Source organism: Lasiodiplodia theobromae, assembly GCF_012971845.1.
Source record: "Lasiodiplodia theobromae strain AM2As chromosome Unknown scaffold_33, whole genome shotgun sequence".
In the NCBI taxonomy this organism is placed as follows: Eukaryota; Fungi; Ascomycota; class Dothideomycetes; order Botryosphaeriales; family Botryosphaeriaceae; genus Lasiodiplodia; species Lasiodiplodia theobromae.
Genome location: NW_023336512.1, coordinates 160,867 through 176,265, shown reverse-complemented (window position 1 = coordinate 176,265; position 15,399 = coordinate 160,867). Strand labels below are relative to the sequence as shown.

General features: G+C 56.4%; 7 protein-coding genes across 7 annotated transcripts; 3 read left to right on the top strand and 4 right to left on the bottom strand.

The window, feature by feature from the left end:
• Window positions 1–811: 811 nt before the first annotated feature.
• Window positions 812–2,699, bottom strand: LTHEOB_9700 (uncharacterized protein; the record flags this gene model as incomplete). The annotated part of the gene is made up of 3 exons (XM_035519317.1): window positions 812–1,646; window positions 1,737–1,983; window positions 2,033–2,699. The coding sequence occupies 3 exons, from the start codon at window positions 2,697–2,699 to the stop codon at window positions 812–814; spliced, it is 1,749 nt and encodes a 582-aa protein (XP_035368589.1).
• Window positions 2,700–4,793: 2,094 nt separating this feature from the next.
• LTHEOB_9699 (uncharacterized protein) lies at window positions 4,794–5,884 on the top strand (the record flags this gene model as incomplete). Its single annotated transcript, XM_035519314.1, has 2 exons — window positions 4,794–5,414; window positions 5,492–5,884. The coding sequence occupies 2 exons, from the start codon at window positions 4,794–4,796 to the stop codon at window positions 5,882–5,884; spliced, it is 1,014 nt and encodes a 337-aa protein (XP_035368588.1).
• An 842-nt stretch (window positions 5,885–6,726) lies between these two features.
• On the top strand, window positions 6,727–8,406 carry LTHEOB_9698 (Nad binding rossmann fold protein; the record flags this gene model as incomplete). Its single annotated transcript, XM_035519313.1, has 2 exons — window positions 6,727–7,105; window positions 7,700–8,406. The coding sequence occupies 2 exons, from the start codon at window positions 6,727–6,729 to the stop codon at window positions 8,404–8,406; spliced, it is 1,086 nt and encodes a 361-aa protein (XP_035368587.1).
• Window positions 8,407–8,585: 179 nt separating this feature from the next.
• Window positions 8,586–9,151, bottom strand: LTHEOB_9697 (Glycine cleavage system h protein; the record flags this gene model as incomplete). The annotated part of the gene is made up of 2 exons (XM_035519312.1): window positions 8,586–8,902; window positions 9,052–9,151. 2 exons carry the CDS (start codon window positions 9,149–9,151, stop codon window positions 8,586–8,588), a joined length of 417 nt encoding a protein of 138 aa, XP_035368586.1.
• A 395-nt stretch (window positions 9,152–9,546) lies between these two features.
• LTHEOB_9696 (37s ribosomal protein) lies at window positions 9,547–10,208 on the top strand (the record flags this gene model as incomplete). Its single annotated transcript, XM_035519311.1, has 3 exons — window positions 9,547–9,570; window positions 9,626–9,657; window positions 9,767–10,208. 3 exons carry the CDS (start codon window positions 9,547–9,549, stop codon window positions 10,206–10,208), a joined length of 498 nt encoding a protein of 165 aa, XP_035368585.1.
• Window positions 10,209–10,510: 302 nt separating this feature from the next.
• Window positions 10,511–11,888, bottom strand: LTHEOB_9695 (Oxidoreductase; the record flags this gene model as incomplete). Its single annotated transcript, XM_035519310.1, has 6 exons — window positions 10,511–10,570; window positions 10,644–11,119; window positions 11,204–11,487; window positions 11,553–11,731; window positions 11,784–11,809; window positions 11,858–11,888. The coding sequence occupies 6 exons, from the start codon at window positions 11,886–11,888 to the stop codon at window positions 10,511–10,513; spliced, it is 1,056 nt and encodes a 351-aa protein (XP_035368584.1).
• A 1,235-nt stretch (window positions 11,889–13,123) lies between these two features.
• Window positions 13,124–14,926, bottom strand: LTHEOB_9694 (Glucooligosaccharide oxidase; the record flags this gene model as incomplete). Its single annotated transcript, XM_035519309.1, has 2 exons — window positions 13,124–14,014; window positions 14,069–14,926. The coding sequence occupies 2 exons, from the start codon at window positions 14,924–14,926 to the stop codon at window positions 13,124–13,126; spliced, it is 1,749 nt and encodes a 582-aa protein (XP_035368583.1).
• Window positions 14,927–15,399: the final 473 nt, after the last annotated feature.

The following is a 15,399-nucleotide window of genomic DNA, read 5'->3' as shown; positions in this document are numbered from 1 at the left end:
CCACCGCTGCTTACGATCCCGAATCACTGACGTAGCATCGACTGCGCCACACGACACATTTATGACCAGCATTCGCCCGCTAGGCCGCAAGTTTCGTTTCACCAAGGCCTACATCCCCCTCTCAGCATTCCCATAGCGCCAGGAAAGCCAAGTTCGTGCCGCCCCTCCCGTTTCATGATCCTACCGGAAGAGAAGCAATCCGGATCGGTTGAGCGCATAATGCCAGAATAAGAAAGGAGGAATTCAAATCGAGAAAAGTAAAACGACGATTGACTCGGGTATCTGATATGGTTGATCTTCATTGCCATTTCTTTCTTCCCCCAGACGTGGACAGCTCGCTATACACAATAGGTATCAAGTTGGTATCAATAAAAAGAAAGCAAAGACCAACACGCGTGTACATGCATCCACGATTTCCCTTTTCGCCAACCAGCAGCTCAATACGGTGGGACACGTGGAAAAAGAAGCCCCGCATGAGTCCGGGAGGGAACTTTCTCGCTCCAATCCCCGACGTGAGCACCGTGTACGCCTCTTCCCGTCATGCCAAAATCCGACCGACCGACCGACCCCCAAATCTTACCTAAAGGAGTGTACTTTTAGACCCAACATATGGACAGCCGTGATATTAAGAGGCGCATGCATGGCAGATTTGCCGTTCCAGCCAGTGGAGCATCCCAGCAAACGCCAAAGAAATGCGACTCAGATTAACATCTCATCTTGGACTCACATGTAGTGATTGACGACATTCCGCACCCTGTTTTTTATGGCCGTGTGAAAGGCCGTAAATATTACTTGGATTTTTTTTTCTGGGTTAAAGTGCAGAGGGGATCATATGCGCGTCCAATACCTCGCTCGGCACCAAGCTTCCTCTCGGAATCTTGACCTCAGTGCCGGGATGCTGGCGGAAGACGGTTTGATCGCTGTACGACGTGTTCTGGCGCTGGTGGTACGCCGCTCCCCCCGGCTTGTACTGGCTGGGCACCGCGGGGACGGTAGGAACGCTGGAAGCGGGGATTTCTGGCTGCCAGCCAGGCTGTCCTTCGTCGACCTGGCCTAGGCCGCCGTTGGTGCTAGTGCTCTGGCGGTACGACCAGTGCGGCTGTTCGCGCAGCTGCGTCGACGGGATGCGGCCCGTCTGGTTGCCGACCCACGAGTCAACAGTGCGGAATCGCGCCACACTGCTCCTCTCCGTTGGCGCTATACTGGAGCGTCCGACCGAGTGTGGCGTTGTGGGCTCGATGGGGGTCGGTGGGGCTTGAGACGACTGCGTCCAGCTGAAGCGACTTTCGTAGCTAGGTTCCTTCTTCGCGGTAAAGCGCCGGCTTGTCGTGAAATTCTGGTATGTCGGCCCAGGGGCCTCGGGCGAGACGATGTCATCACGCTCTGCGCTATAGCGGCTTTGTCCTTGACTGCTCTTGTACGACTCGGATCTCTGAATGGGCAACGATGGTGGTGGTGAGCCATCATAATTGCTTCTCGACAAGAACGATGGCTGCTGGGATTGCAGGGGCAGCAAGGTTGGTGAACTTGAACCACTAGAACGAGCGTTGGACGGAGCTCTCGAAAGATTTCGCGGTGGTGTGGTGTCGTCCAGGAAAGTGCGAGTGGACGCCTGAGGTGTGCTCGGACGAAGACCAAAAGAGCCGCTAGTTGAATTCAAGTTAGCCTCATGACCGGGTTGAAACGACGGGCATCAAAACACATCTTGAATCCACGACGAAGCTGCCTTGACTTACCCGAAAAAATCACGCTGACCGCTATCAGGTCGGTAAGAGACCTGAGGCGGTTGCGGAAGAGGCATGCTCTCCTTATCCTCCGACATGTAGGCCGGCATGCGGTGGACAGCAGGCTTCGCAATGTCATAGGTACGGTCCGGCCGACCGCGAGAGCGCCGCGACATCTGTACCAGATCGCGGAACGTGAGTCCCTTCTTACGCATCGTGTACACGCCCCAGATTATCAACACAATGAGCAAAGTCGCACCTGATTGGGATTAGATGATGGGATTTGATATGGGCAGGGAATCACGCACCAATGGAGCCAGCAGCGATCAGAGTGTGCTCAGTCGTCTGTGAGATGCCCGAGGAGGGCGGCTTTGGAGGGGGAGGACCGCCCATTACCCAAACTTCTCCAGATTGCTCGGCACCATTCGGCGCAGATAGTGAAGGCGCGGCAGTATCCGAGGATAGCTGGGCCGCGGCAGTGCCAGAAGCACCGGTCGGCCGCGGGCCCCTGGTCAAGGCGGGTCCGGTAGGGTCTTCGTCCGGCTCGTCGCTATCACTGTCGTCCTCCTCTCTGTTGGTGGGATTGAAAGTCGAAGTGGGAGCGGCGAGAACGCTAGTTGACCAGGTCGACGAGAGTCCGGCAGGTGCTGGTTGCGATAGAGCACTGGTTGTGGGGGCGGCGGTAGTTGGCGAGGGCACGGGAGAGGTCTCGGGGGACGATGCTCCTGACGAACTGGCCGAGCTTTCGTCGCCTTCGGCTTCGTCGTCCGATGAGGAATCTTCCCCCTCCAATTCCGCGTCTTCGTCATCGCTGAGAGGCTCCGGCGCCTGTGCCGGGTTTTCCTGCTGGGGCCCCCGCTGCGCAATTGCTTGCAATTTGGTGGCGAGGGCCTCGCGCAGCTCCAGTGGCGGAACACGGTAACCGTATTGCGATCTGCGGATCGGCCCGGTGCGCCGTGGGCGTGAGGAGGACATTGTGGTCGAGATGTTGGCTTTGGATGTGGTGAAGTTGCTGGCCACGCTCGTTGCTACCGCGTATCTGGGCTTTCCAATACCATGCCTCTGGGGAAGAAGACGCGCTAAAGACGGACGGACGCCGGAGCTTTGCAGCAGCGGCGCAGAGGAAAAACTAGGAATATGAGATTAAAGAAAGCGCAGACCGGCTGCTCTACGGCGGAGAAAGAACGAAGACGGGCGAAAGAAAGTAAGTAATGAGAGAAGTCGAACGTAGAGGCTCGGCGCGAGAGCGTCAGCGGGCGCGAACAGGTAGCCAGGTTGGTGGGCGGGTAGAGAATAAGAGGAGCCGCACGGGACGCTGGCTGGCGACGAGAGGCGTTTGGGCCCCTTCGGCCCCGGGGTGGATGCTATTACTATGCGCAACATCACGGCGATCCGAGGCGATGCGATGCCCTTGCCCAGACTGGTGGTGTCGCGGACCTCTCCTGGGCGGAGCAAGAGATGTTTCAGATGCAGTCTCAGGAGCCAGGGCCAGCCAAAGACCGAGCGCGTAGCGGGCACTGCCGAGATGAGTCTCGTATGGCCGAGGGCCTGGCTGAGAGTGGAAAGCGCCGAGCACGTGAGTGGGCGTGGTGATGGCTGTGGTGGAGAGCGGCTGTGGTGGTGGTGAAATGGTCGCTGGGCGGCCCTGCACCTCTCAGGCCCGCACTCCAGTCTTTCCCTTTTCAACCGGAACTGTCCTGCTTCTCTCGCCTCCACACCTCGTTTCACGGCGCCTCGCAGACCGTCGCTGCTCGGCTATCGTGAGTTCTGCTAGGCGCCTTCCTGCATTTTTCAGTCTGTTTGTCTCACGTAGACAGATGGAAGAGGCTAATCTTTTGGCGTTGAGGGCGGCACGAATCAGAGAACAAAGTTTGAGTTAGCGAACCCCAGAGGCCGGCAAGCGAGACGCTTGGCTTTCTTCACCTTGCTCGCTGTCACGTTCTGGTCAATAGTTGATGAAAGCCGTGATTTCGGACGAACCTCCTGCCTTAATGTCCGGCATATAGGCTGGTCTGGGTGGATCTGTTTATGCTTGTTTGCAAATGACTATGTGTGAGTGAACGCACTGCCAAGTCGTCGACTTTGATTGCGAGCGCACCTTCTTAACCCCGCACGTGTAACTCCCTAGTCACGTCTCCCCCTCTTTCTTGCTCAGGAAGCAGACAGTCCAATATCGAAGTATCCGACCGTTGCGCGCACATTTGCGCAGCCGCTGGACGAGGAGCGAGATTGGAGGAGATGGCTGTGCACGCGAATTTTGGAGAGGGCCGGAACAGCTCCTTTCATTCCAGACCCGGCCGTAGTTCCACCGCCCGCCATGAGATGCCTGTCCACTAATCACACCACTACAAAATCCCACCGGTAGCCCTCCATTTGCCGGCTATTTTGCTCTTTGGTCAACTTTTCGGGCGCCATGCATATTCACAACGCAGCGTCCTGCTGACAAAAAAAACTGCCGGACGATATAATCCACCACACCCTGACGCGGACCGGCTTCTGGATTGCGTTAGGCACCCGATAACCTTCACTGGCCAGGTCCGAATTTAGAAACCAATGAGTCGCACCGCTCGCTGACCGTCGATCTCACATCCATCAGCCCTACGCTAGTCCCCAGAACAGTTCCGACAGCCCCCAGCCTCGCCTTCGCCTTGCGCGCTCCTCTCCTCCTTTTCCCAGAGAACCCGCGCCGTACCGCGCGCGCTCGCAGACACAGCTTCACTCATTCGCCGTTGTCTTACCAATTCCTTGCGCCAACATCGCGCGTTCCGTCAGCAGTTTGTCTTTCCATTACGTTCGTTCTCGCAAACCGCGCTGCAACCCCGCATTGAAGGAGACATTGCGGCGCAGCGGGTGTGGATTAGGTAGCATGGCAGAGCTGAGAAAAACGAACACGGAGTCAAGCTATATATCTCACCATCGCGCGAATTGCTCGTAACCGTGTCATCCACTCTTCTCCTACCGCGACACACTCGGACGAAAGAGAATAAGGGGAAAGAAGACGGAAGAGCACCCAACATTCCTTACCTGTTCACTTTTTTTTTTTAACTCTCCCCCAAAAACACCAACATCATGGCCACCGGCAAACCTCCAGTCGAGTTTCTCATTACCGGCGCCACGGGCGGTCTCGGCACGGCGATCCTGTCGACGCTGCTCAAAAACGGCGTGCCGACGTCCGCCATCGCCGTCGGCTCCACTCGCGAACACCTGGGATCAACGTACGAGTCGCGCGGCCTGCAGTTCCGACACACCAACTTCGAGAGCATCACGTCGCTGATGCGCGCCTTCCAGGGCGTCAAGAAGCTCTTTTTCGTCTCGACCAACACCTTCGACAACGAGAAGCGCAAACAGCAGCACCACAATGTCGTCACCGCCGCCGAGCAGGCCGGCGTGGGGCGCGTTTACTACTCCAGTCTTGGCATTGGTGGCGTCGACGGCCAACCGTGGGACGTCGAATTGATGGTGGCGCATCTCGAGACGGAGAAGATGCTGCGCCAGTCGCAGCTCGTGTGGACCATCGTGCGTGAAGGCGTGTATGCGGACGCGTTTCCCGTGTTTTTGAATTGGTACCCCAAGGATCCGCAGCAGGTGCTGTACCTGCCGTGCGACGGCGAGGTGGCGTTTGCGCTGCGCGAAGAGCTGGGCGAGGCGACGGCGAAATTGATGATGGTAGATGGATTTGAAAGGCAGAACGTACGTGATCTCATATCTGCTCCTCTTTTACGGGGGTATTTGACTTGCCAATCCGCTGATCACTAACGGCCCTGCAGGTTCTTCTCACCGGCCCGCGCGCCATCAAGCTATCAACCCTAGCGAGCGTGATCAACCAGGCCTCCAGCCGCGCGGTGCGCATCGAGTACGTCTCGGACGAGGAATACGTCAAGCGCAGTGCGAACAGGGACATCGGTGGCAAAGGCGAGGCATTTTTCCGCAATTGGGTGTCGTTGCTGCACAGCTTCGAGACGGGCAAGGCCGCTACCGTGTCCCCGCTGATGGGCCAACTGTTGGGTCGCCCGCCAAGGGACGGCGAGCAGGCGGTGCGGCTGTTGCTACAGCGCGAAAGAGACTATACCTGGCATCAGAATTATGCCAAGAAGGGCGAGAAGGGAGCTGCCAAAGGGTCCATAACCGAGTTTATGAAGATGGGATGTTGTTTCGTTTGAGGTCTGAAGAGGGAACGAGGAGGATGACGTCGTATACCTAGGGATGCGCTGAGACGGCCATCTTTTGGATTGGAGGATTAGCGTGTTTTGGGATTTTGATCTACAGTTCATCAAGCGGGAACAGGCGATAGGCAGGAGGGCGTACAAGCTACTAATGAAATGATTCCCCCAGTGTCTCATGAAAGAAGATCGGAATGGAGCATGAAAACCTGCAAACAAGCATTCGGATTCTTGGATCATATGTCTTGGTCCTCTCTTGGCACCAAGTCCTCGGCGTCTCTGTCCGAGACTCAGCCGGTTATGGCTCCGGCGGCAACCAAGTACGGTACCTCGCACCTCGCATTTAGCAAAACGAAAACGAAAAATCCGCTCACATAATTCGTGAAGTACCTTCCGATGTGCTAGCACCCGTCACGTGTTACCCCTCCATCCCCACTTGGCCGTGCGCCTCCACGCCTTGGACCTTCCTGCCCACCGCGGGAAATACCTTCCCACGGTTCACCCGGGATCCAAACGGCGATTGGCGCCAGTTTGGGACACCGCTCGCCATCGGCTTTTGACTTCCAAAGGCAATCACAAATGGGCTACTCTCGTGATTTGTTCATCAGCGGCGCACGCTCTTGCGAAGTGGAGATTTGGTTGGTAATAGGTCATCAGCTCATCAAGTCGGAAGTAGACATCATGGATACCAAGAAAAAAATATTTAGAAGACAAAAGGGAGTGATTCCCGTCGTGAAGTGTTCTCATCATCCGCCTCGTCCTTTCTCCAATTACCCAGACCCAACCCCGCTCCAAGAGCTGATACCATACGTCTTTCTCCTCCCTCACGCAAAGCAACAACCATGGCGAGCAAGACCTTCAACTTCGGCATCATCGGCTACGGCCTGTCGGCCAAGATCTTCCACATCCCGCACCTGACGTCGATCCCGTCGTTCAAGCTGTACGGCATCGTGCAGCGGACGCCCAAGCCCGGCGACGACTGCGGCGCGGACCACCCGACGGCCAAGTCGTGGCGCAGCGCCGACGAGCTGTTCGCCGACGCGGCCGTCGACGTCGTCGTCGTGACCACGCCGCCGGACTCGCACTTCGCCCTGACCAAGCGCGCGCTCGAGACCGGCAAGCATGTCGTCGTCGAGAAGCCGTTCGTGCCGACCCATGCCGAGGCCGCGGAGCTGGTGGCGCTGGCCCGCGAGAAGGGGCGCCAGATCGCCGTGTATCAGAGTGCGTAGCAAGATAACCTTTTTCCTTGTTGCTCTCGATATTCTGAGACGCTTTCCGTCCCTGTTTACCCCCTCTTCCACCAATCATGTGCACATTAAGGCCGAATAAGTCCTCCCCTTTCACATTGTTGCGCCCAATCACCATTCTTAGCGCCGTCACCTCAGTCAATGCATTCAAGACGCCTCCTGCGCCACACCCCGCGAAGATCATGTTGCAGGACTGCACACCTTACCTGCCTCATCCGCGCCAAGATCATCCGGCACGCCTAAGACTCCAGACACATCAAGGCCCCAAGACCACCTCTGTCTTAGAAAGCAGAAGAAAAGGCTTGAGTCACTGGGCGTTTCGCGTGCTGTTTTGTCTTGGCGGGGATCTCAGGCGGCCGGTAGATCACTACCTTTCTCCGTGGAAGAGTCCTTGCAATGCACACTACGCATCTCGGGGGGGTTGGGCAAAAGGAACGGCAGTTGGGCGAGAATGCGCAGGATGCACTCCGTCACAACCGCACTGTCTCACTCCCAAACGCACAACAATGAGCACTCTTATTCCATGGCGAGCCGCTTGCTGACTTGAAGCTTTTTCTCGCGTATCCAGACAGGCGATGGGACGCCGACTTCGTGACGCTGCGCCAGCTGCTTGCCGATGGCACGCTGGGCCGCATCGTCGACTTCAACACGCACTTCGACCGCTACTCGCCCACGCTGCGCGCCGGCTGGAAGGCTGAGACGCGCCCGGGCAACGGCGCCATCTACGACCTCGGCACGCATCTGCTCGACCAGGTCGTCACGCTCTTCGGCCTACCCGCGCGCATCACCGCCTTCCTCGGCAACACGCGCGGCGATGCGCCCCTCAGCGCCGGTCACGCCGAGCCGGGCGACTCGTTCACCGTGCACCTTCACTATGCAAACGGCATGCTCGCCACGGCGCGCGCGGCGGTGCTGAGCGTCGAGGAAGAGCAGCTGCGCTACTGGGTCCGCGGCGACAAGGGCAGCTTCAAGAAGTTCCACCTGGATGTGCAGGAGGATCAGTTGTTGGCTGGTCTTCGGCCTGGCCAGGAGGGTTACGGTGTTGACCCGGAGAGTCACCATGGTACTGTGACACTGATCAAGGACGGCAAGCCGGTGCGCCAGACGCATGCCACCCTGCCGCCCAAGACCTATGTCGAGTACTACCGCATCTTGGAGAAGGCATACAATGGCGAAGATGAGGTGCCGGTCAAGGCAGAGGAGGCAGCGGCAGTCATTCGGTTGGTCGAACTGGCGAAGGAGAGCTCCAAGCTGGGGAAGACTCTTGACGTCTAAATCCTGTTGTTTATTCGCAGTCAAGTCTGGTATTCTTCAAATCTATACCTGTTTTCCAATGTCAACATCCGGGCTCGACCATCTGTAATGCGCACGACTCATTCCAAGCCCGGCGTTGTCAGCAATGTTGAATTCGCCTAGCACATATGCTTTAACTGTTGTGTATTCCCTTCCCTTCCTTATTCCTCAGTGAAAGTCTTATATTCCTCGGCGCTCATCAAGCCCTCGGTGGGGTCGGCGCCTTCAGCCAGTTCCAGCTTTGCGATCCAACCGTCGCCCTCGGGGCTCTTGTTGATGGTGGCCGGCTTTGCCTCCAGGTCCTTGTTGACTTCGATAACCTTACCCGGCAGCGGGGTCAGGATGTCGGAGGCGCTCTTGACCGATTCGACGGCGCCAATGGCATCGTGGCCGCTAAATTCGGTGTCGGGGACGGGCAGCTCGACGAAGACGACATCGCCCAGCGCGTTGGCGGCGTAGTTGGAGATTCCCAGGGTGACTGTTTATCAAAAGCAAAGGTTATTATGTATTGCGCAAAGATAATAATCACGCCGAACCGGCGAGTCATTCGGTCGGAGGGAATGGCGAGAGCTCATCGGCGGGGTGGAATTTGGATGCAGCGAAGGCAGAACAGAGGGAGCAACGCACAAGTCTTGCCGTCGGCGGCCAGCTCAATCCACTCGTGGTCCTGGGTGTACTTCTTCTCCCAAACTGCAGGCGTCGAGCGTGCGTGGTTAGCGGCCAGCATCGGCGGGCGAGGGGCACTCGGGCGGACTCACTGGCAGCCGATGCGGAGAACTGCCTGAAGCTCTGCTTGCTCCAAGCTGGTGCTGCGCTCCGGCAAGCGAAAGGGCGCGGTGCGCGGGCAGCGGAGGTCAATTGGCGGGCAGCGCGAGCGATTGAGGACCGGGCAGCCATTTTTTCTGTGGTGTGAGGCGGAGGATTTCGGTGGTTGTGATAAGAGTAGCGCTCGGCGAGAGAGCTTCGATGACGAGAATAGATGGCTCGTGCATGCGGCGCGCCGCCGGAATCATGAGCGGCGAGTGGAGAAACGAATGACCGGTCGGTGGCCGGCGCTCGCGACTTTCTTAGAGACTGACGGATGTGCAGACGCGTGCTAAGCCGCTCACCCCCGCCGCCATCATGCTGTACGAATTAATAGGAATTGTACGCCCGCTGCTCTGTCCCTCCGCAGAAGCGCGATTGCTGACCCAATGCGCAGGTCCGACCGGGCAAGATCCACGAAGTCAAAGAGTATGCTGCCGCCTCCGCATAACCTGCTTCCTCATCCCACCAAATACGACTTCTCTCTCCCATTCGCGCATACTGTTTGCTGATTCCGGCCCCTCTGCGGTATCTATAGAATCGCCAAGACTGCCGGCAGCATCGTCCTCAACAGCGGCGGCGTTGTGCGCGGTGTCACCAACTGGGGCGTCTTCCAGCTGCCCAAGCCATTCCGCAAGCACCAGGTTACCCACTATGCTGGACACCACTTCATCATACGCTTCGATGCCTCGCCTCGCGCCCAGCACGCCCTGCGCCGTACCATGGGTCTCGACCCCCGCCTGATCCGCCACTCGGTTGTCAAGCTTGGCAGCAAGCTCGAGGACATCGTCGACGTGCCTGGCGTCGCCCCCTGGGGCTCTGGTGATGCTGCTTATTCCTCCAAGGTCAAGGTTTCCGAGCCTGACGCCGCCCCGGTCACCAAGTGGAATGATATGGCGGAAGTGGGAGCGGAGCAAAAGAACAAGGAGAGTATGAACCATGTGTTTGATTTGATAGACAAAAATCGTACCAAATATTAGGGCATGGAGCGGGCAGAACCTATGACGAAGGGGCAATCGAGTTAGCGACAGTTGGTCATGTTGTACAAATACCGATGGGATATGCATGGCCGAAATGGCTTGAGGCGTTTTAGGATAAAGGGCATGGGCGAGATGTCTTGAAAGCAATCAGGCGGGTTGCAAACAAAAAGATTCATGAACTATGTAAATCACTACATCTCCGAAGCATGTGTGTGCCTCCGAGTCTGTCACTGACAGTCGTTGGGGGAACTCCAGGTCTAGTTCGTTCTGTATCTTCAAGCAGCAATAGTGGCTAAGACGATCTAGGACTGCAGGGTTACTGGGACTCCCCCTTGCTCTCCACTCCTCAGCATGGCCTCCAACTAGAATCGAACCGTCAGCCGATCTACTCGAGTTTCGGTCTGTCAAGATCAAAGTGATGAGCAGGGAACATACGATCTCCAAATCCTTCAGTGCCTGTTCCGGCGCCTGTCTCTCGTCGAACCCGCCCTTCTCCAACTTTTCACCCCATGCCGCAACCTCCGGGCCCACTCCGAAGGTCGATTCAGGGAATTCCTTGCGCTCTTCTCCGTCAACGCCCGCGCGCTGGACGGTGACAAAGGCCGGCGACATCGGCGCCGAGCCGAAGCCAGTGGTCACGGTGCCGCGCTCGCAGACGACGCGGTACTCGTGGCCGCCGACAGGCGCAGCGAAGCTCGTGGAGAAGGTGCCCGAGGCGCCGTTGCTGAGCCGCCAGACGGCGTCGACGGTGTCGACGGGCGGCAGGTACGGTATGTGCTGCGCCGTCAGAGCCGAGACGGACGTCGCGTCGCCGGCCGAGGAGACCAGCATGCGGACGGCGGCGATGAAGTGGACGCCGCCGTCGAGCAGGAAGCCGCCTTGGTGGGTGGGGTTCTTGCGCCAGGACGTCGCTGTTTGAATCGGGCCATCGTCAGCTCCTCTTTACTTCTTCCTTCCCTCATACATTTGCCCTTCTTATGGAGCGGGGAGCTTACCGTGATATTTGCTTCCTTCCTTCACGAGAATGTGCATCCTCTGGCTGAACGCTACCACCTTTCCAAGCTCTTTCACCTTCTCCGCGCCGTACTGGTAGGACTCGAAGAAACGGAAGTTCTCTGCCACGCCCCACGTGACTTTGCTCTTGTCAATGTTCTTGTTGTACCATTCGAGCAGTTCACGGGCCTCGGCAACATCCTTCGCGATAGGCTTTTCCGACAGGACATGCTTGCCAGCACTCAGAGCGGCTTTGATGTAAGCCGGCTGGGCTGGAATTGGGAGCCTTGGGTATTCCCCATTAGTGGATGATTCCCGTTGGTTTCGGATTATAAGTTCCGGTCTACATACGCAATGATCACGCCCTTGATGTCCGGTCGCGCGAGCAGGTCAGAGTAACCCTTACCTTCGCCGGCATCCTCGCTATAGAGATCGACGTTGGGGGCTTCAGATGCGAGTGCTTCTGCCGATTTGAGAGAGCGGGAGAACAGCGCCTTCAGCGTCAAGGAGGGCGCTGCTTGGACAGCAGGCTAGAAATTTGGGTGAGCTTGTAAAGCTGAAAGGTGGGTTGCACCAGCGTACCATATGCTTCTCGCGGACGAAAATGCCTGTCGATGATGTCAGAGTATATTCAAGATGTTTGAGGAAGCACTTACCGCTACCAATAATAGCTACTCCGACAGACATTTTGAATCACGGCTTTGAACTTGGATACGACCAAGAGAAGAAGAGATCCAAAAAGTTGCTGGTCTGGTATGGATGATAGAGGGGCTTTATGCTGTGATGGACATGCGGGGCACGCTAGCGATTGGTAGTCATGGCTGGTAGAGACCCACAACCCACCTTGGCATGGCGGCAACAACAACATCTCGGTGTTGTTCTTCCGGTTAAAATCGTGAGTGAGGAGCTCAGACGACCACCTGCGTCATCCTGCATTTTATCCCTTAGCGAATCCTCAATTGAACGTATTGCAGAACTGTCGCACTTACTTCACGTGTCCACTTCATTACACCAATTTCCTGTTAGTCGCAACGCTTGGACCTTCCTACACTGCTCCCAATTTACGTATCGAAAAAAAGGATCAAAATTTTGGTGACTATGCTGGGCGGCGGTACAAGGTCTGTCATGGTGCTTTACGTTTTTTTTTATTTATATTTTTTGCGCACTCGTAATTAAGTTAAACCGTGTTTTAAAGGAATAGTCCTCACAGGTTTACTAAAGACCTCTTAATCCTTTTGAAGATGTGCATAAAACAGAAGTGATTTATAACTTCACGCAACAATACGTGAATATATAGTTTAATATTAGTGCGATAGTAATAACTGTAGCTAAGATAAAGTCAACTGGGCATTGGTCGGTGATGGAGGAAGATAGAAGAATATATACATAGCAGTACGTTTGAGTTTAAGCATAGAAAATCAAATAATCTACAATAGTTTCCAGCTGCAGGTCCGGAAGTAAAGACGAATTAAACTCTGCCAATATGCATACCATCAGATGACTTGGACGGACATTTCAGCTGCCTAGGCTCTAATTCTTAGAAATATTTTTATTGAAACTTGCATCTATACAGATATCTATCTTAATTCCCTGCTACAAAGGTCGTATCTTTTGTAGAGTAAGAGGACTTAAACTTCCTGCAAGTCACCATGACTGCTAATGGCGAAGGTATTCTCACCATTGACTAGATAGCAACCCATCAAGTCAAATAGCACGGATGCGGTATTCGTAACAAACACAAGGCAAGTCTCTTTGAATGCAAATTGGAGTAGAAATATTATAGTTTCGTAGCTATCTACGTTGCTCGTCTACGTCCCGTGTGAACACGGATGTGTATGCGTGTCATAACATAAAACATTACGCCTAAGCACCGAACTCTCGGCCCAGAAAAGTATTAACGTGAACAGTAAACATTACGCTTTTTACGCGCTAATCGCCTGGGGGTTCCAGAAGACGTTCTTGGGGTCGACTTCCTTCTTGATACCGACCAGCTTCTGGGCCAAGCTGTCACCGTAGTACAGCTTGTGAGCCTCTTCGGCGCTCAGGCTAGGGTCGACGTAGTTCAGGTAGGCACCAAACTCAGCGTTGGGCATCTTGTCGGTCATGGCGTCGTTCAGGCCCTGCAGCCACTGGTGGCTGGCATCGCCGGGCAGGGTCTCGTCGGCACCGGTGAAGATGTAGTGCTGGGCAACCCACAGGCTGCTGCGGTCGCTGTAGGCGGCGAAGTTGACATCCTTCTCGTTGACGGCAGAGCCGGGACCACCGTACAGGTTGACGATCGAGTACCAAGAGGCGGGCGCAGAGGGACCCTGCTGGATCATGTACGAGAAGTAGGAGTTCAGGGCGTCGGCAGTCAGGGGAGTGCTCTCAGGCACGGTGACGGACTTGGCGAAGAAGTTGTCGTGCGAGTCGTAGCCGGTCTTGGGCGTCGAGAGCGAGGACGCGCCGCCGAGCTTGATGAGGAGGTCGATCCAGCCGAGGGACTCGACGGTCGAGGTCGTGGGCGTGGGCAGGCCGCGGAGAAGCTCAGGCGCGACCTTGGCCTTGAAGTCGTCGAGAGAGCCGAAGTAGGAACCCGAGAGCGAGAAGCCGTAGCCGTCCATGTACATGCCCATGCCGCCAACCTTGGCGTCAATGACGGAGGAGTTCTGCGAGACATCCTGGATGTGCTGGAAGTAGCCGGCCGTCTTGCTGGCATCAGAGAACATGCCCGGCAGGCTGTACGCGAAGTAGACGACGCTGGAGGGAGCCTCGTGCGTCTGCAGGTAGAAAGAAGTAATGATACCGAAGGAGTCGGCAGCACCACGAAGAGCCTGGAGGGTGTATCAGTATGGGTGAAAGAGAGATACTTGAGGGAAGACACTTACGTAGTAAACATCGGCGTACTCGGTCTCAGTTGCGTGAACAGCGGTACCGTTGGCGAGGACAACGTCAAGGCCAACGATCTGGTCCATGGCAAGACCCCAGGTGCGCGAAGCGTAACCATAGCCACCGTGAGTGAAGTGACCACCGATACCAACGCCAGGGCAGGTTCCGTGAGAGAGAGCACGCTTGCCCTTGTCGTAGATGGTCTGCGCCAAGTTGCCCAACCTCAAGCCACCACCGACCTTGGCAATACCCTGGTCGTCAAGAGTGACATCCTGGAACTCCTGGAGGTTGATGATCATGCTGCCATCCTTACCGCCAGAGCTGAAAGAGGCGTAAGAGTGACCGCCTCCCTTGGCCTGAACCTTGATGTCATTCTGGGAGGCGCAGGTGACGGCATCGGAAATGTGCTGGACAGTGGTGGGGATGACAATGACAGCCGGGGTGTAAGGCAGGTGGAGGTTGTAGGGCTTAGCGAGCGAGGAGAAGTCGGCATCAGACGTCAGTTTGATGGGCACGTCCTTCTCGCCCAAGCAGTCGGTCAAGCCCGAAGAGGCGCCACTAGTGGGCGTGGAGGTGGGCTTCGAGCTGGAAGTGGCAGGGGGCTTCGATGTCGTAGTAGCACCGCAGGTACCGGCGCTAGACTGGCAGCCCGTGCCACAGTATGTGGACTCGCTACCACACCAGCCGTATTGCGAGCAACACGAGCCGTATGTCGAGCCAGCACATGTGTAACCAGTAGTGCCGCCGCAAGAGCCGTCGGGAGAGGGAGTGAGGCCGCGAGCGACGTTCAGAGCAGGTGCCGGAGCTGCCAGGGAGCTGCCGGCAAGGACGCCGACGGTAAACAACGACTTGATCATCGTTTGGGTTCGATACAAACGATGGACTGGGAAGGAACCCGAGGGTTTGAATTAAAATAAATGGGACAAGCCGCTGATTAGGTGAGAATTGCTTCGAGAAAGACTGGGCAGTGAGCGAGAAAGCAAGATACTTAAGGATAAGCCGGAGGATGCAGCATAGTTACATCAACGCATAGCTTCAGGCGCTACTGGCGTAGATCTGCCCGCTCGAGCCGCAGGGCTGTTAGAGTGAATACGATGGCTCGGGCCCACATTAGGGCGGGGAAAGCGCATGGCGAGTAGCTTCCCGAGGGGCGCCGAATCAATTGGCGAAGGATTTCAGGATGACACGAGTTGCCACGGCCAGTGGGAGAAAAAGCATCTTGTTAGCGCTGGCACGGTGGCTGATCTGGACGGAGGCTGGAGACGGGAAGCGACGACGGCCCAGAGAGGGAGCGGAGATGACTAGGCTTGGAAGGGACAGGAAGAGGCGC